We start from the raw sequence: 20218 nt of genomic DNA on the forward strand, positions 1-20218 counted from the left end.
CTTGGGGGGAGGGGCGTTCAAAGCGCACACTGGATGCTCTGGCCAAGGAGTAGGGTTGATCCGAGTGTTCTGACCTCACAATGGCAGTCAAGCACCCAAGCTAATAGGCTAAAGTTGGCTAGGTTGCTGGCTACTTCCAGACATGAACGAGAGAACACCTCAATCTGACCATTTTACTCGCCCTAGCAGAGCTGGTTAGGCTGTTTTCATGTTTTCTAGAGCGTTCGTGACTAACTGTGCTGATGGCAACCATTTAATTACGTTTTTGTTGTTGTTGCCGAAACCGGTCATATTCAAAGGGTGATGCATGTTCGTAAATTCATCAGTTATTCTGCACTACTGCACACTCAGACGAGTGATCTGAAATCGGAAAAGATAGCAAGAGCACATTTTACAAACGCACCCCTAGGCATCAAAGGTGAAATTATATAATTCACTGACTACTTCTTAGCTAGGCCTAAAAGCAGCCTTTTCATATTTTTCATGTTCATTTACAGATTTCTGCAACAATAAACATAGAACTTCTGTGAGTAAAGGCTAGTTGTCCGCCGTTTATATAACTTGTGTGAGTATAGGCTACTTGTCAAACGCTGCGCCCAGTTTCTTGATATAGGGCACCATCTAGTGAAAATAAAACGGAAGTGCATAACACTGTCATAGCCTAGGTGAAAAAAAGTGTTTTCGCGTTGGGACAATAAAGTCATAGCCTAGATATGCTCAAATGTCAGTGTGAGTCAAAATGTCAGCTTCTGAAAGCTTCACTGAGCATTTTGTTTATCAAATTTGAAGGACATTAATATTACAGTTTCACATAGGCCAACTTCCTGCTATGAGAGATGTGCTTCAGTAGACCCAATGATAAACTTCGCTGCATTCAACTGCGCTGCGCAAGAGTAAACGCGAGAGTCGAGGCGGTGGGTAAGATAAGATAGGCAAACGTATTTCCTGTACTGTACCTGATTCTACATTGTTGTCTTGCCTACTAAGTGTAAACTCACAAGTTGTTAAATCAGCCCCTGGAAAATGCAAGCCATCAAGTGTGTGGTGGTTGGAGATGGGTAAGTTCTTTAAATTATGTATGCGCGCAGTTCAACAACTAATAGCGCAACTTGGATTTGGGTGTGTTAAAAAGTGGACATTTAGAACAACTCTATTTAGCCTTCTTTCAATTGTCTATTAGTCTATTAATTGGGAGATTAATTTTTCTCTGTTTATTGTACTACACATTCTTGTGTCAAGAGACAATTTCTGTTTTTTCCTGAATTAATTCGTTTCATATTGCACGTGGGAGCTGCAGTAATGTGGAATGTATGTACTTTTTAGCTCAATTTGGTTGTCATACTCTTAATGATGAGGTTATTGTATGCAGTTTGCAATTTTCATAACTTCCTCATAGCTGTGTTCTGTCAGCTTGATAGACATGAGGGGGGTAAAGTTGTCAAAGGTGCCACAGAACAATCTAACCTGGTTCTAATCTGTATTAGCTAGACAAAGAACTAATACTTTTAAGTAACAGTCCTTTTGTGTACAGTATTAACCTTGATGTCCAGAAGCTCAATAGGTCTTTATCACAGAGTCAATACAACAACATAATGAGGCCCTCAAGGCAGGAACTTCCCAGTAGAGCAAACCTCTAACTGTAAAACAGGCCACACAATTAACACTTTAAATTCCTAATTTGCATGTGTAGTTTTAACATCAGGTTGAGGAATGTATGATGACTTGATAATGACATTGTTCAACAGCCCTTAAATCAATAAGGAAGAGACAGTGTAGCAATACACACTGAATTCAGAAGACAGGAAGGAAGTGCCTTTGAATAACCCTCTTAGAAAAAAAGGTGCTATCTAGAACCTAAAACGGTTATACGGCTGTCCCATAGGAGAACCCTTTGAATAACCCTTTTGGTTACTGATGTAAAAACCCTTTCCACAGAGGGTTCTAAGTGGAACTCAAAAGGGTTCTCCTTTGGGGACAGCCAAAGAACCCTTTTGGAGTGTATGCAAGATTGGTGACAAGATTGGTTGAAAAATACCAAATGGATGCTGAGATGCTAGCTGGAGATTGGGATCCGTGGGTGTAATGTCTGTAGGAGAGAGGAGATGGAGAGTAGTTGGTGATAATGAGGGCCTCAATTAAAGAGAACATTTACAAAGACACAGACAGACAGCAGTCAGTGAGGTCAATGCAGCCTTTTCCTGTTCTCCGTTCGTTAAACCTCTTCTCGTTTTGTAAAAGAGAAGTTCTGTTATGCTGCTTTTATCCTCCAGTTTTAGTTTTGAAGTTCCTCTTTAGTCTGTGGTGCACTCTGTCTGCACAGTCTCATGGTTAATAAAGGAACCAAAGCACAGCTGCCACCTGTAACACAGTCACCTTTACTCAACTATTATTTACTGTACTGTACTGAACTATACTGAACTATTATTTACTGTACTGTACTGTACTGAACTATATGCAACTATTATGTACTGTACTGTACTGTGCTGAACTATACTCAACTATTATTTACTGTACTGTACTGTACTGAATTATACTCAACTATTATTTACTGTACTGTACTGAACTATACTCAACTATTATTTACTGTACTGTACTGAACTATACGCAACTATTATTTACTGTACTGTACTGAACTATACTCAACTATTATTTACTGTACTGTACTGTGCTGAACTATACTCAACTATTATTTACTGTACTGTACTGTACTGAATTATACTCAACTATTATTTACTGTACTGTACTGTACTGAACTATACTCAACTATTATTTACTGTACTGTACTGAACTATACGCAACTATTATTTACTGTACTGTACTGAACTATACTCAACTATTATTTACTGTACTGTACTGTACTGTACTATACGCAACTATTATTTACTGTACTGTACTGTACTGAACTATACTCAGCTATTATTTACTGTACTGTACTGAACTATATGCAACTATTATTTACTGTACTGTACTGAACTATACTCAGCTATTATTTACTGTACTGCGCTGTACTGAATTATACTCAACTATTATTTACTGTACTGTACTGAACTATATGCAACTATTATTTACTGTACTGTACTGAACTATATGCAACTATTATTTAGTGTACTGTACTGTACTGGACTATACTCAACTATTATTTACTGTACTGTACTGTACTGTACTGAACTATACTCAACTATTATTTACTGTACTGTACTGTACTGGACTATACTCAACTATTATTTACAGTACTGTACTGTACTGTACTGAACTATACTCAACTATTATTTACTGTACTGTACTGAACTATACTCAACTATTATTTACTGTACTGTACTGTACTGAACTATACTCAACTATTATTTACTGCACTGTACTGAACTATACGCAACTATTATGTACTGTACTGTACTGTACTATACACAACTATTATGTACTGTACTGTACTGGACTATACTCAACTATTATTTACTGTACTGTACTCTACTGAACTATATGCAACTATTATGTACTGTACTGTACTGGACTATACTCAACTATTATTTACTGTACTGTACTGTACTGAACTATATGCAACTATTATTTACTGTACTGTACTGAACTATATGCAACTATTATTTACTGTACTGTACTGAACTATATGCAACTATTATGTACTGTACTGTACTGTACTGAACTATACTCAACTATTATGTACTGTACTGTACTGTACTGAACTATACACAACTATTATGTACTGTACTGTACTGGACTATACTCAACTATTATGTACTGTACTGTACTGTACTGAACTATATGCAACTATTATTTACTGTACTGTACTGTACTGGACTATACTCAACTATTATGTACTGTACTGTACTGAACGATATGCAACTAATATTTACTGTACTGTACTGGACTATACTCAACTATTATGTACTGTACTGTACTGAACTATACTCAACTATTATGTACTGTACTGTACTGGACTATATGCAACTATTATTTACTGTACTGAACTATACGCAACTATTATGTACTGTACTGTACTGTACTGGACTATACTCAACTATGATGTACTGTACTGTACTGTACTGAACTATATGCAACTATTATTTACTGTACTGTACTGTACTGGACTATACTCAACTATTATTTACTGTACTGTACTGTACTATACTATACTCAACTATTATTTACTGTACTGTACTGAACTATACTCAACTATTATTTACTGTACTGTACTGGACTATACTCAACTAGTATTTACTGTACTGTACTGTACTATACTATACTCAACTATTATTTACTGTACTGTACTGAACTATACTCAACTATTATTTACTGTACTGTACTGTACTGTACTGTACTGTGCTGTGCTGTCCAAACTTTTGAACCAGTCATGCTTGTCTATGTTTGGGCCAAATGAAGGCCGGTCCAGACGTCTGTGGATGTTAAAATTAAGGCCAGGTCGGACTAACAAAATGAAGCAACTTTTCAACGATCATGGACGTCCAGTGTCAGTTAGTGCTCAGTGGGTGAGGTGGCTGGTTACAGTACATGGACGTCCAGTGTCAGTTAGTGCTCAGTGGGTGAGGTGGCTGGTTACAGTACATGGACGTCCAGTGTCAGTTAGTGCTCAGTGGTGAGGTGGCTGGTTACAGTACATGGACGTCCAGTGTCAGTTAGTGCTCAGTGGGTGAGGTGGCTGGTTACAGTACATGGACGTCCAGTGTCAGTTAGTGCTCAGTGGGTGAGGTGGCTGGTTACAGTACATGGACGTCCAGTGTCAGTTAGTGCTCAGTGGGTGAGGTGGCTGGTTACAGTACATGGACGTCCAGTGTCAGTTAGTGCTCAGTGGGTGAGGTGGCTGGTTACAGTACATGGACGTCCAGTGTCAGTTAGTGCTCAGTGGGTGAGGTGGCTGGTTACAGTACATGGACGTCCAGTGTCAGTTAGTGCTCAGTGGGTGAGGTGGCTGGTTACAGTACATGGACGTCCAGTGTCAGTTAGTGCTCAGTGGGTGAGGTGGCTGGTTACAGTACATGGACGTCCAGTGTCAGTTAGTGCTCAGTGGGTGAGGTGGCTGGTTACAGTACATGGACGTCCAGTGTCAGTTAGTGCTCAGTGGGTGAGGTGGCTGGTTACAGTACATGGACGTCCAGTGTCAGTTAGTGCTCAGTGGGTGAGGTGGATGGTTACAGTACATGGACGTCCAGTGTCAGTTAGTGCTCAGTGGGTGAGGTGGCTGGTTACAGTACATGGACGTCCAGTGTCAGTTAGTGCTCAGTGAGTGAGGTGGCTGGTTACAGTACATGGACGTCCAGTGTCAGTTAGTGCTCAGTGGGTGAGGTGGCTGGTTACAGTACATGGACGTCCAGTGTCAGTTAGTGCTCAGTGGGTGAGGTGGCTGGTTACAGTACATGGACGTCCAGTGTCAGTTAGTGCTCAGTGGGTGAGGTGGCTGGTTACAGTACATGGACGTCCAGTGTCAGTTAGTGCTCAGTGGGTGAGGTGGCTGGTTACAGTACATGGAAAGAGAGGGGGCCCATGGGTCGGGCCATGGGTCGGTGTCAGTAAGAGCTGGTAGAGGTGACATTAACTGGAGAGAGAGAAGAGAAAGAGGGAGAGAAGAGAAAGAGAGAGGGAGTGGTTGTCCAAACTTTTCACAGAGAGAGAGAGAGATAGAGAGAGAGAGAGAAAGAGAGAGAGAGACAGAGAGAGAGAGAATGACAGACAAAGATAAATACTTTACAAAGGTACACTTCATGAGAGGTTCTATGCCCCTATCGTCCTGACTGTCACTCAGTGTCACCACCCTGCCTCCTGCCAACTCTGACACCCCGGTCCCCCTATGTGGAGAACCCCTGTAGATCAGGAGACTAGCTTTTGAAACTGTGATGGCTTACTTGTTTGAATGCAGTCATACAGTATGTATACGTGGGGAACATAGATATGTTTTTCCTGTAGGCTACATCAAGGCAGAGGTGACAGAAACGAAATAGGACACAAATAGGCCAACAACTTCATTCTGGAGTGTGGCATTTAGGTGTAAGTGTGATTTTGACATCTATATCCTCCTCGGTTGTTTTTTGTTTTAGGCCTTCTGACTGAGTGAGAAGTGAGAGCATTTAAAATGAACTCTGCCCAGCCAGTGGTAATTAGGTTGGTCTTTGAAGTCAGATGCTGTATATGTTGGATTCCCACAGTGAAGTATCATTGAAAAGCATTCATGTGCTGTAACTTTTAACTACTGTAGCATGATTGGCACTTTTTAGTCTTTTGTTCCGTTGTAGAACTGAGTTGAAAAGTAATTTCCCTGTTAAAAGGAGTACCTTTCAGATGCATCATAGAATATAGCATTTCACATGGTTCCATCAGGTTCATGTAGTAAGTTATCACAATGCCATCATTGGATTCAGGGCTTCCATCCACCCCTGTCCCTTGTCCATCTGTGTGTGGGGGTAAGAAAAGAGAGGGAGCCTCATGCAGGAGGAGCAGGTGGAGAGTAGGAAGCATGGGGCCCCTACACTTAGACCACAGTCAACAGCATGTGTGTGTGAGTCAGAGGGTAGCAGAGATACAGACCGCTCAATGACACACTAACTCACCACTGAGAGAGGGAAACAGACACTATCACACTATCCTGTATCTCACTCTCACATCACCCTTCTCTCTCTCTCTCTCTCTCTCTCTCTCTCTCTCTATCTCATATCACGTCTCTCTCTCATATCACCTCTGTCTCTCTCTCTCTCTCTCTCTCATATCACCTCTCTCTCTCTCTCTCTCATCACCTCTCTCTTTCTCTCTCTCTCTTGACTTCAGTTAGTGTGGACAGAACTGCTTCTTGCCACCTAATATAATATACAGTAAGTTATTACTAATCATGTCTTCCACAAGGGTATAAACTATGAATGTTTCTCCAGTTCTTTTCAATGGCATCTATCAGGTTTCTTCTACCCAACCTTGAATGCTAACCTAATGATGTTCAAGGTGGAGCCAATCTGTAGAAGAAGCTGATGGTAGCCTGCCTACGTATAGCCCGGGGTGTCACTTTCTAACCTTGCCCTAAAAATGTAACTCTGGGAGCACTCCTCAGACTAGCATTCCTTCCCTCCTGTCTGTACATGCAGGTGCGTGCTTCTTATTGGAATTTTACTGCAAAAACCTTGACTGTTTTTAGCTGCTGCCTGTCAGAGGTGTTTTAGAACACTGACAAGAAGCTAGAGGAAGCAGATTACTGCTTCTCATAATGTAGGCAAGTTTGAAAGAAGCCAGGCCCCATCATGCTGTTCATTCAGCACATTGTACATAGTTAGAATGTCTATGGCCATTCATCATACTGTAGCAAGCAATAAGGACAGTATATTGGCATCTTCTTTGCAAAGGGAAAATCCCAAAAATTTGTTGGCGTGCTGTTGTTGTACCATTTTATCATGAGTGGGAGTGGACCATGATAGACACCAAGCTGAATTTAATAATGGTATTCTGTCGAAAATATGGTGGAAGCTTTCCAAACAAGAAACATTTAAAGAATTTACGTAATCTGCAATTTTACGTTTCTTACCATATGAAGGCAGCTAACCCTTAAAAAAAAGAAAACATTTCTCACCACTTCCATCTGCGTCTGGTCTCCCATCCATGGACGGACCAGGACCGACTCTGCTCAGCAAACCTGTCTGCCTGCAGGTTGCTATCCTGCTGGAATGAATGTGCCACAACTTGCAACTAGAAAAAGCAGTGGCGTATAGTACTTAAGTAAAAATACTTTAAAGTACTACTTAAGTAGTGTTTTGGGATATCTGTACTTTACTTTACTATTTATATTTTTGACAACTTTTACTTTTACTTCACTACATTCCTAAAGAAGATTATGACTTTTTACTCCATACCTTTCCCTGACACCCAAAAGTACTTGTTACATTCTGAATGCTTAGCAGGACAGAAAACGGTTAAGTTCGGACACTTATCAAGAGAACATCCCTGGTCATCTCTACTGCCTCTGATCTGGTGGACTCAGTAAACATAAATGCTTTGTTTTTAAGTTATGTCTTAGCGTTAAAGTTTGTCCCTGGCTATCCATAAATGAAAAATATGAAAAACATTGTGCCATCTGGTTTGCTTTATATAAGTACTTTTTTAAATGATTCATACTTTTACTTTTGATGCTTAAGTATATTTTAGCAACTACATTTACTTTTGATGCTTAAGTATATTTTAGCAACTACATTTACTTTTGATACTTAAGTATATTTAAAACCAAATACTTTTAGACTTTTACTCAAGTAGTATTTTACTGGGTGACTTTCACTTTTACTTGAGTAATTTTCTATTCAGGTATCTTTACATTTACTCAAGTATGAGATTTGAGTACTTTTTCCACCAATGGAAAAAGGCAGCGAAAGCAAAGGCCAGGGTAACATAACCAAAAATAGGTAGAATTGTTTAATTTAATTAAATCCACTTACAATTCATTTTCCCTCGCTTTGACATTTTTTTCCTTGCAATATTTTTTTTTGCTATCAATACTTTTGGATTTATGTTTTGCTTTCAATATCATTACTTTTGTTTGCAATACGAAGAATTTTGTTCTTGACTTCAGAAGTTTTGCTTGATATTAATGGGACAAAAGTAACTCACTCACTAGAGAATGGCACCATGTAGTAACACTACTATTCTAAACTAAGGAGTTTAAAGCAGCAATCCCTAATTGAAAAATGAACAGGTGTCCTCCCCACCACAGTTTCTGTAAAACGCTGAGGGATGGGGCTGGAGAAACGCAACCACTTTCAAATCCATAGATGGAGCTATGGATGCGAGGATGTGGATTTCTTTCACATATGAAATGGCACGTTACATTTTGTTTTTCAAATGTGAACTTGCATTCCACATGTGAAAGTGATAATTTCACATGTGAAGTTTTCTTTACATATGAAACTCCAAATGTGATTTTCTCATGTCAATGTTTTTCACACGTGAAAATGCAATTCTAACTGAATAGAAAATGAATATGGTTTCACTTGTGAAATTTTACCTCAATATGAAAACAGCTACAGTATTTGACATGCGTTTTTTTTTGTAAGAGAAGGGAGTTACTCTGACAGCTGGCAGCTACCCTGTAATGACTATAGGTTCTCTAGGGTTGTTATAGAGTAAAGGTGTGGCTGTGTGTGTGTGTGTGTGTGTGTGTGTGTGTGTGTGTGTGTGTGTGTGTGTGTGTGTGTGTGTGTGTGTGTGTGTGTGTGTGTGTGTGTGTGTGTGTGTGTGTGTGTGCTCGTGCTCGTGCTGTCAATGTGCTATTGCAGCAAGAAAAATGTGTGTGAATGTGTTGGCACACAACTGATTGCCCAAAGTCTGTTTCAGTGCTGTGGGAAAGACATGCCTGCTCATCAGCTACACAACCAACGCCTTCCCAGGAGAGTACATCCCCACAGTGTAAGTACTGGACCACAGACAGACACAGTGGACATGATATGGCTGGTACAGTGACAAATGTGTGGGCTGAATGGACAAACATCATACATAATGCAACCAAAGGCCTACATAATGCAACCAATAACCAGAAATAGGAAATAATATTATATTCACAATAATTCTAGGGATTGGTATGCTACATATTGACTTTACTTTCACAAACACCTATGGTATGCAGTTTGTATACACTCAGTGGCCAGGTTGGACCCCACTTTACCTTCAAACAGCCTGAATTCTTTGGGGCATGACGTTCAATTGTTGCTCAATTGGTGTCAAGGAACCTAACGTGTGCCAGGAAAACATTCCCCACACCAGTACTGTTAACACCAGGCAGGATGGGTCCATGGATTCAAGTTGTCTTGATGTCTGTCTGCCTGCTTTATATAGCAAGCCACGACCATGTGACTCACTGTCTGTAGGAGCGATCCATTTTCGTGAACGGGGAGGTGTACCTAATAAACTGTATACTGTATATTCTGTGTAAGGTTTTCCACTGTGATATGTTCTAGATGTAATGGACTCATTTGTCTTGCAGGTTTGATAACTACTCAGCCAATGTGATGGTGGACAGTAAGCCAGTGAACCTGGGACTGTGGGATACAGCAGGACAGGAGGACTATGACAGACTCAGACCTCTGTCCTATCCTCAGACGGTAACACACATACAGAATCTCTATTACAAATGATATACAGTGGGGTCCGGAATTATTGACACCCTTGATAAAGATGAGCAGTAATGACTGTATACTGTCCAATTAATAATGTATGCTGCCATGATTACGAATAATCCTGAATGAATTGTGAATAATGATGAATGAGAAAGTTACAGAGGGTCAAAAATCATAGCCCCAAAACATGCTAACCTCCCCTGTTATTGGTAATGTCTTGGGGGTATGATCTTTGACCCTCTGTAACTTTCTCATTCATCATTATTCACGATTCATTCAGGATGTAAGCTGTTGACTACTTTATTTATAAGAATCTTTAGGAGTGTCATTAAATTTGACGACTACTTTTTTGAGAAAAACATAATATTACTAGTTAAACTAAATCTCTTTTAGCAATTGTATTAGCATAAAATAATATAATTTCCACGTTGTTTGGAGCACACAATATAGTTCAATATTTGCATACTACATTTTATATAGTCATTATCGCTCATATTTATCAAACGTGTCAATAATTTCGGACCCCACGTCTTCTACTACTCTGATACACCTTTCTACCCTTCGGTGCAACCACATGTATTACTCCCTACACCTTCACTGACCAATGACCATATACACTATATGAATCACTAGATCTAATCTGTTTACAACATCAACAACTCCCTACACCTTTAATACTACCATTGATCAGGCACTGTGTTTGTCCCCTAGGATGTGTTCCTCATCTGTTTCTCTCTGGTGAGCCCAGCATCGTTTGAGAACGTCAGAGCCAAGGTGAGTGGATGCTGTGTGATCTTCATGGCTGTTGTGCTACAGTGTATAGGTACACATAGTATGCAATACACACATATTCTCTTTGATCCGCCGCCGGTGTTTTCCTCTGGGATAGCGGAGGACTTTGTTCTCATAATGTAGGTGTTGATTGGCGTTGATTGACACAGTGCCATTATAAAGGCTGCAGCATCCCCGAGAGCTGCAGTATGCAGCATGCATTATAGATTACTATACGGAGAGATTAACGTGTCAATACTGTTGATCACTCCTAAAGCACAGGGGTATTTAGATGTGCTTACCTTTCTGTGAATATAGATGGGCCATCATCTGTCAGTAATACAGAGGGGGTTGATGGACAGAGCAGGAAACCAGTAGAATGCCAGTTAATCTATAAAATGCCTGTCAAGATTAAGAGAATGAAGTCAGTCTAAACACATAAAGAAATCAATCCATTTAAAAAGGATAGGCTACTCTGGTTTACCTGCTTTCAATAGAACATCCAAGTGTACCGTATAATAAAACAAACATATTGCAGATTCTGGCATTTACGGTACAGTAATAGGATATAGTCCAATGGACAAGTCATATTTTTCATTTTGAACTATGTCTGAGTAATGCTATTGTCAATAGTTGTGTTGTGATCTGCTGCTTTCAGCTCTACCTATTGTTGCAGAGGCCATGGTTTTAGTCGCTTCAGTCAGACAGTCATAAATAAAATATTTCAAATCCAAGGGCTAGAACAGCACATCTATTCAGGTAGCACCTTGCATCCCGTTGGATTCCAATGAACCTCACTCCATTTGGATAGGAAATAGAGATCTGTTCATCAATAGAAATCATATTCAATCATATTCATTCAGGTTTACGTCAGAGAGAAGTAATCATCTCTTCTTTAACGGAGTCAAACATGGATGTCCCATGTGAACTTAACTCGCCTAATGAACGATGAAACCTCTACCTACTCCCCCAGGTAACTGTCAGGGTCTGTGTCTTTTCACTGCACGGAGCACACAGTTCACATGTCACCTTGGCAGCTCTCTGCTACTGCTGAACGAAGCTGTCCTTGAGCCCTCTATCGCTCTACTGCCATTCTGATGGAAAGGAGAATATAGTAATTGTCCCATCCTGTCTCTCCATCTCCATCTCTCCAGAAGTCATGGGATTTAAACTGACACACTACTATAGAAGTTTAATTCACATCAAAGAGCTATAATATCACCAAAAAAGCCTGCCAAACGTTACCCTTTTCAAACACTTTTATTGTTGCTTCTTCTCATACCATTGCCTCAGCCATAGGCTTTGTCAGGAAGTTCTGGAAAATGGTTAAAGACCTGGAGAATAAACGCTCCTCCTCACAGCTGCCCTTGTCCCTTAATGTTGATGATGTGGTTTCTACTGACAAGAAGCACATGGCTGAGCTCTTTAATCACCACTTCATTAAGTCAGGATTCCTATTTGACTCAGATAGGCCTCCTTGCCCATCCAACATTTCCTCATCTCCCATCCCTTCTAATGCGACTATCCCCGATGCTCCTCCCTCTTTTCCCCCTGCCCCGCTACAAAGTTTCTCCCTGCAGGCGGTTACTGAGTCCGAGGTGCTAAAGGAGCTCCTTAAACTTGACAGAGTTAGATGGTTTAGACCCTTTCTTCTTTAAGGTTGCTGCCCCTATCATCGCCAAGCCTATCTCTGGCCTTTTTAACCTTTCTCTCCTTTCTGGGGAGGTTCTCATTGCTTGGAAGGCTGCCATGGTTCGTCCTTTATTTAAAGGGGAAGATCAAGCTGATCCTAATCTTTATAGGCATGTTTCTATTTTGCCCTGTTTATCAAAAGTGTTGGAAAAACTGGTCAATAATCAACTGACTGGCTTTCTTTATGTCTATAGTATTCTCTCAGGTATGCAATCTGGTTTCCGCTCAGGTTAGGGATGTGTCATTGCAACCTTAAAGGTCCTCAATGATTTCACCATTGCCCTTGATTCTAAGCAATATTGTGCTGCAATTTTTATTGACATGGTCAAAGCTTTTGATACGGTAGACCATTCCATTCTTGTGGGCCGGCTAAGGACTATTGGTGTCTCTCAGGGGTCTTTGGCCTGGTTTGCTAACTACCTCTCTCAAAGAGTGCAGTGTATAAAGTCAGAAAATTTGCTATCTCAGCCACTGCCTGTCACCAAGAGAGTACCTCAAGGCTTGATCCTAGGCTCCACGCTCTTCTCAATTTACATCAAAACATAGCTCAGGCAGTAGGAAGCTCTCTCATCCATTTATATGCAGATGATACAGTCTTATACTGAGATGGCCCCTCCACGGATGTTGTGTTAAATGCGATACAACAAAGCTTTCTAAGTGTCCAACTAGCTTTCTCTACCCTTAACCTTGTTCTGAACACCTCCAAAACAAAGGCCATGTGGTTTGGTAAGAAGAATGCCCCTCTTCCCACAGGTGTTATTGCTACCTCTGAGGGTTTAGAGCCTCATAGAAGTACTTAGGAGTATGGCTAGATGGTTCACTGTCCTTCTCTCAGCACATATGAAAGCTGCAGGCTGAAGTTAAATCTAGACTTTGTTTCCTCTATCGTAATCACTCCTCTTTCACCCCAGCTGCCATACTAACCCTGATTCAGATGACCATCCTACTCATGCTAGATTACAGAGACATAATTTATAGATCAGCAGGTAAGGGTGCTCTCGAGCGGCTAGGTGTTCTTTACCATTCGGCCATCAGATTTGCCACCAATGCTCCTTATAGGACACATCACTGCACTCTATACTCCTCTGTAAACTGGTCATCTCTGTATACCCGTCACAAGACCCATTGGTTGATGCTTATTTATAAAACCCTCTTAGGCCTCACTCCCCCCTATCTGAGATATCTACTGCAGCCCTCATCCTCCACATACAACACCGTTCTGCCAGTCACATTCTGTTAAAGGTCCCCAAAGCACACACATCCCTGGGTCACTCCTCTTTTCAGTTCGCTGCAACTAGCGACTGGAACGAGCTGCAACAAACACTCAAACTGGACAGTTTTATCTCAATCTCTTCATTCAAAGTCTCAATCATGGACACTCTTTACTGACAGTTGTGGCTGCTTTGTGTGATGTATTGTTGTCTCTACCTTCTTGCCCTTTGTGCTGTTGTCTGTGCCCAATAATGTTTGTACCATGTTTTGTGCTGCTACCATTTTGTGTTGCTACCATGTTGTTGTTATGTTGTGTTGCTAACATGCTGTGTTGTCATGTGTTGCTGCCTTGCTATGTTGTTGTCTTAGGTCTCCCTTTATGTAGTGTTTTGGTGTTTCTCTTGTTGTGATGTGAGTTTTGTCCTATATTTATATTGTATTTATTTTTATTTTTAATCTCAGGCCCCCGTCCCCACAGGAGGCCTTTTACCTTTTGGTAGGCCATCATTGTAAATAAGAATTTGTTCTTAACTGACTTTCCTAGTTAAATAAGGTTAAATAAAATAAATAAAATGTAAAAAATTACAGGTAAGTGTCTGACTCCTCTGACTTCACTGTCAACCATTTGAATTGATCTGATTAGTTTGGGAACTGTCAGTGTTGGAGAGGACAGCATTATATCAAGAGCAGTGGAGGTCAAAAGACAATGAAGTTTGATAAATCTGCTTTACTTAATATGACATTGTCAAAACAACCCTAATATGGTCCAGAGTGGTCTGAAGGCAGATCTGGTAGGTCGCTGGAAAGTATTAATGTGTCATTTATTCTACTACATAGATTTCAAGTGCTCAAACTAAGAAGGAGGGGAAAGAAAAGTGTTCTTGATATTGGCAATTATTGAAAAGACCAGTGTTAATCCATTCCAATTTGTGCCATTTCGAATCGCACCGCTTTCCCAAATGACTTTACTCAGCCCTTTAATTTATGATTAGCTTCAAACAATAGCAATCTTGCTTCTCCAGACCTTATGCAAATGTTTGCCACTTTTCACATTTCAAGAACAAACCTCTTTAGTAGTTTTTTCCTCCTCTCTCCATCTTTCTCAGTTTGTTTTTTTCATGGCATGTTCCCAAAGAGTCTTTCAATTGACCCGTGTTATCTCTGATTATTGCCACGGTCCACCTCCTTCTGCTATCACCGTTTTGGATCAGCAGGAGATCAATAATCAATTAGCCATCGCTGGGTAAATGGTTGGAGCTTGAATTTCTCTCCAAGCTTCTCAAGACAAGTGTTGTGGTTTATGTCTTCCATTATCATAACACTGTATTGGCCAACTCATATCTTAACCTAGCAGAACCTAATTCTCTCACTCAGTTTCAGAGAGATACTAGTAAACTAAAGGTGCCATTTTCAAAAACACAGAATTGCTACACCACTAAATGAATGTGTTTCCATTTAATCCAGTCAGCCTCAATGGAAGTTAGGGATGATTTAACTCATGGCACCATCGCCTTTCTTATTTGGAAGCTGGGAAGTTTTATTTGTTAACGTGACATATCTTACCTGTCCTGGTATATAGAGAAGCATCCTTTCATCTCTCTTCCACAGAGTCTGTAGGGTCAGGGCAGAGGTAACCCCTTAGTTCCTGAATAGTGAAAGCCTTTTTATTATAAAGCTGCTCTTCTCCAATGAGTCCTCCTAAGGAGCTAAATCCTCCTAAGGATCTCTGTGAGATCTACCCCAGTCCTTTGTGTGGCAGTCAAGGTTTGATGGCAGGAAGGCCAAAGAGTGCAGAGGAGTGGGTGTTTGTCCCCATAGACGATGACAAAATAATGGCTACCCTGCAATGACAGAGAGACAGAAACGAGAGGCAGAAAAACCTTGGTGCAATGGTACTGAGAATTCTTGATGCATTTCTCACAGAATGTTGTGTGTGTGTGTGTGTGTGTGTGTGTGTGTGTGTGTGTGTGTGTGTGTGTGTGTGTGTGTGTGTGTGTGTGTGTGTGTGTGTGTGTGTGTGTGTGTGTGTGTGTGCGTGTGTGTGTGTGTTTGTGTGTGTGTTTTCTCGGTAGACTCAGTAAAATACCTGAAATGTGTGTGTGTGCATACAGTATGTGCGTGCTTCACTGTCACTGTTCTCATTACTATACATTCATGCTCTATAAAAAGGAAACATTTTCAACCTTGACATTCCCTCCACTCTGCTGTAACAGCTAATGATGGCTTGCAGGATGGGTCCTATATTGTATTAGAGACGCCAATAATTACTGACGTATAAACAGACGTAGAGCTGTTAACCAGGTGTTAAGCAGAGAAGCTGATGAAAGGCCTCCAAATGAACAGAGGCACACTAAAATAAGCGAAGGTGACTCACTAACGTCATTCATAAGCATTAATTTCCTATTCTGCAAAAGCATACACTGCTCTCTTGTTTCTATCAGTCACTCTATGCGGAAGAAGGAACTTCCTTTTTCATTGAGTGACTGATAGAAACAAGAGAGCAGCCATTTTATTTGAATAGTGTGTAATAATAATGACGGTAATGACAGTAGTAATAATAATAATAGTAATAGACAGATTATCCTAGATTTTATGTGTGAGGAGCTATACCAGGAATCAACCTCTGCATTAACTGGCTACTCCATAATACAGTAGTAGAACCAGAGGGGAAGAGACGAAGCGAGAGGCTTGACTCAAATTCTGTCCACAAAATCTGTCCACAAGTAAGGATTTTTATAATGAGTGTCGAATTTCGTCAACTAAAAAATGTAATTCTAATATGCTACGGGAGCCTTATTTGATCGAGTAGACGTTTTGTAATGTTTAGGTTGTTACGAATGTTCTGATATAAGTGGACACACGTGGCAATCCTGCAACTTTGAAAAAAATATTTTATTTCGGAGTTATGCCTGTTGTTCACATGTGTATGTGCCCTCTCATTGGTTAGAATGTTCCCGCCTGACCCCGCCTCCTCCTGTCTGCAGTCCGCTTTGCGGACATTTATTCTCATTATTAAAGCGGCCAGTCCAGTATCTTGTCAGAATATAGATTGTCTTTGGTAGAATTAACGATGAGCTGTATCACCAAAAAGGAAGTGAAAAGTAATTCAGTATATTTTGCTGCGGCCATGTTGACCGACTCTGTGTGTGTGTGTGCTTGCTCCCTCTAGTGGTACCCTGAGGTACGACACCACTGCCCCTCCACACCCATCATCCTCGTGGGCACCAAGCTGGATCTGAGGGACGAGAAGGAAACCATTGAGAAGCTGAAGGAGAAGAAGCTAGCGCCCATCACCTACCCACAAGGCTTAGCACTAGCCAAAGAGATAGGTATGTAGGTCTCTGGGATCCTGAATTAGTGATAGTGCATCAGCGATCTACCATGATTGGTATACAGTGGTCACATATACAGTGGTCACTCTGGGTTTGTGATTGGATATGACTGAATCAGCGATTGATTGATTATCTGTAATTTTAATGATTGTCGTTCACAGAGCTGTACAGTATAATGGAACACTTTGTATTCTGCTCTTAGTCCTTATACTGCATAGTTGTTGAGATTTAATGTCGCCCAAGTCATCGCCCACCAGCCGTGCATTATGCCAGATAAACAGTCTATCCTCTTCATGTCCCTCATACATCTTTTGTGTGTTTTCTGGGTAGACTCGGTGAAGTACCTGGAATGCTCTGCCCTGACCCAGCGGGGGCTGAAGACGGTCTTTGACGAGGCCATCCGAGCGGTGCTGTGCCCCCAGCCCACCAAGGTGAAGAAACGACCCTGTCTACTCATCTGATCTCAGACCTGTGGATAGACCAAGAGGGAAGGGCTCAGGAATCACACAACAGCAAATGTTGATTTTAGTTAAATACAAAGTTTGGCAGTTTTACAAAGTGGTCTAATGTTCAGATGAGTCAACATATGTAGTGTTGAGTCTTGCCATCTGTAGTGTATATCCAGCTATAATTACAGTATATAGTGTATGCCTCAATCCCAAATGAATGGAAGATAGTTCAAGATAATTGTACCATTACAGATGGTGCCTACCTTTCCCACTGGTTGGGGATTGAGGCATATAGCTGGATCTACGATTCTTCTCAATGTTAGACCACTGTTCAGGTCTGAAAACAACCATCAGACTTTCTGGAGCATCAATATAAATGTCCTTAATATTTTCAAGACAAATCCTGGATACGTACACATGGATAAGTGTTTTAGATTCATATATTGGTATTTGGTTTTGGTTTCTGACTCATTTTCTTATACACTTCATCTATATGATTTGTTAATGCAGTGACTGATCCTTACTGTACAAGAAAGACACTGAAAAATACATAGACCAAACATTACAGTGTGTATAGTCAGAAATGTATTGCACCATCCTAATATAAGAAACTTTCTAAAATGATCATGTTGTTTCCTCTATAAAATGTATTTTTCATATTTTGACATGATACAGCATTCTACTATATTTCTAAGGTACCGTATTACTTTTCTCTCTATTACAATTTAATTTAACACAAAAAACATATGAGTGTGTGTGTGTGTTTGTGTGTCCCCTTTCCCTTAGAACAGCCTCAATTTGTCGGGGCATGGACTCTACAAGGTGTCAGAAGCGTTCCACAGGGATGCTGGCCCATGTTGACTCCAATGCTTCCCACAGTTTTGTCACGTTGGCTGGATGTCCTTTGGGTGGTGGACCATTCTTGACACACACGAGAAACTGTTGAGCGTGAAAAACCCAGAAGCGTTGCAGTTCTTGACACAAACTGGTGCACCTGGCACCTACTACCATACCCCGTTCAAAGGCACTAACATTTTTTGTCTTGCCCATTCACCCTCTGAATGGCACACATACACAATCCATGTCTCAATTGTCTCAAGGATTAAAAATCCTTCTTTAACCTGACTCCTCCCCTTAATCTACACTGATTGAAGTGGATTTAACTAGTGATAATAATAATGGATCATAGCTTTCACCTGGATTCACCTGGTCAGTTTATGTCAAAAATGTTTTGTATACTCAGTGATAAGTACAGCATGCCAGCTTTTATTTGAGGGTATTTTCATACATACATGACCTGTTTTGCCATTTGGGAATGAAAGCACTTTATGTTTCTCGTCCCTCCATTTGAAGAAATCACAAGTATTTGGACTTAAGTCAAAAGTTTAGCATTTGGTACCATTTTCCTTGCACACAATGACTACATCAAGCTTGTGACTTTTCAAATGTGTTGGGTGCTGGCCTCCCGAGTGGCACTGCACTCAAAGGCACTGCATCACAGTGCTTGAGGCGTCACTACAGACCCGGGTTTGAACCTGGGCTGTGTGGCAGCCGGCTGAGACCGGGAGACCCATGAGGCGGCGTACAATTGGCCCAGTGTCGTCGGGTTAGGGCAGGGTTTGGCCGGCCGGGATGTCCTTGTCCCATTGTGCTCTAGCGACTTCTGTGGCGGGCCGGGCGCATGCATGGTGACACGGTCGCCAGTTGTACGGTATTTCCTCCGATACATTGGTACGGCTGGCTTCCAGGTTAAGCGAGCAGTGTGTCAAGAAGCAGTGCAGCTTGGCAGGGTTGTGTTTCGGAGGATGCATGACTCCGTACATGAGTTGCGGTGATGGGACAAGACTGTAACTAACAATTGGATATCATGAAATTGGTGAGAAAAAGGGGTAAAAAGTTTTAAAAAATAAATAAATTGTTGGGGGCTTTTGTGGTTAGTTTTGGTTGTGTTTCTGATTATGTTTTGGAACTGAATGGTGAATAATGTCTTGTGCCAATATGTTTCATATGGATGCTACCATGATTATTGCTAATCGTGAATAATGGTATGGGGCACAAAGATCATCCCCCCCCCCCCCCCCCAATGCTTATTTAGTCAAATGGCATTATTTATGATTCATTCATGATTTGTCTTTATCATGACATTATCAGGATTAATTTAGAAACATATAATCAAGGAATACTGTATGGGACTAAATCAAGGAATATGGGACCAAATACTAAACTTTTGACTATTTGAATACGCTATAAGTGAATTTTTCCAAATACTACTGACTTATTCTCATGGGGGAGACTAGATACATATAGTGTTTTCATTTCTAAACGGTAGAACAGATAGGAATATATATGAGAATACCCTCAAATAAAAGGTGACATGTACTTTCACCTCATATGAAACATTTAATCTCAAATCCAAAATTCTGGAGTATAGAGCCAAATAAAAATGTTTAACTGTCCAAATACATATGGAGGGGAGTGTGTATACCAGTATACAAGTTCTACTGGGGCCTACTTTTACAACAGCTACCTAGACATCATCTCCCCTCCAGGGCTACAGCATAGTACTGTGAGAAATCCACTCTGTCTTAAAATAAACCTGTATTTTCTCTAGTAGCCTCGTGTATTGATTCCAACCACAGGCATCACTCTCTCATGT

The 20218-nt window shown here is 40.8% G+C and overlaps 1 protein-coding gene across 2 annotated transcripts; it reads left to right on the top strand.

Annotated features, from left to right (window-relative positions):
• Positions 1-24: 24 nt before the first annotated feature.
• On the top strand, positions 25-20175 carry rac2 (ras-related C3 botulinum toxin substrate 2 (rho family, small GTP binding protein Rac2)). Of its 2 annotated transcripts, none has more exons than XM_090194294.1 (6): positions 25-918; positions 9328-9399; positions 9974-10091; positions 10818-10880; positions 16951-17110; positions 17444-20175. In XM_090194294.1, the coding sequence occupies exons 3-6, from the start codon at positions 9999-10001 to the stop codon at positions 17572-17574; spliced, it is 447 nt and encodes a 148-aa protein (XP_090050420.1). In that variant the 5' UTR covers positions 25-918; positions 9328-9399; positions 9974-9998; the 3' UTR covers positions 17575-20175.
• Positions 20176-20218: the final 43 nt, after the last annotated feature.

The sequence above is a fragment of the Oncorhynchus mykiss genome, chromosome 13 (assembly GCF_057628025.1).
Source record: "Oncorhynchus mykiss isolate SJ-2025 chromosome 13, ASM5762802v1, whole genome shotgun sequence".
In the NCBI taxonomy this organism is placed as follows: Eukaryota; Metazoa; Chordata; class Actinopteri; order Salmoniformes; family Salmonidae; genus Oncorhynchus; species Oncorhynchus mykiss.

Coding starts and splice junctions, on each gene's coding strand:
- rac2 (XM_090194294.1), top strand. CDS start 9,999: ATGGTGGACAGTAAGCCAGTGAACCTGGGACTGTGGGATACAGCAGGA. Junction 10,092..10,817: donor CTCTGTCCTATCCTCAGACG/GTAACACACATA, acceptor TTTGTCCCCTAG/GATGTGTTCCTCATCTGTTT. Junction 10,881..16,950: donor TTGAGAACGTCAGAGCCAAG/GTGAGTGGATGC, acceptor TGCTCCCTCTAG/TGGTACCCTGAGGTACGACA.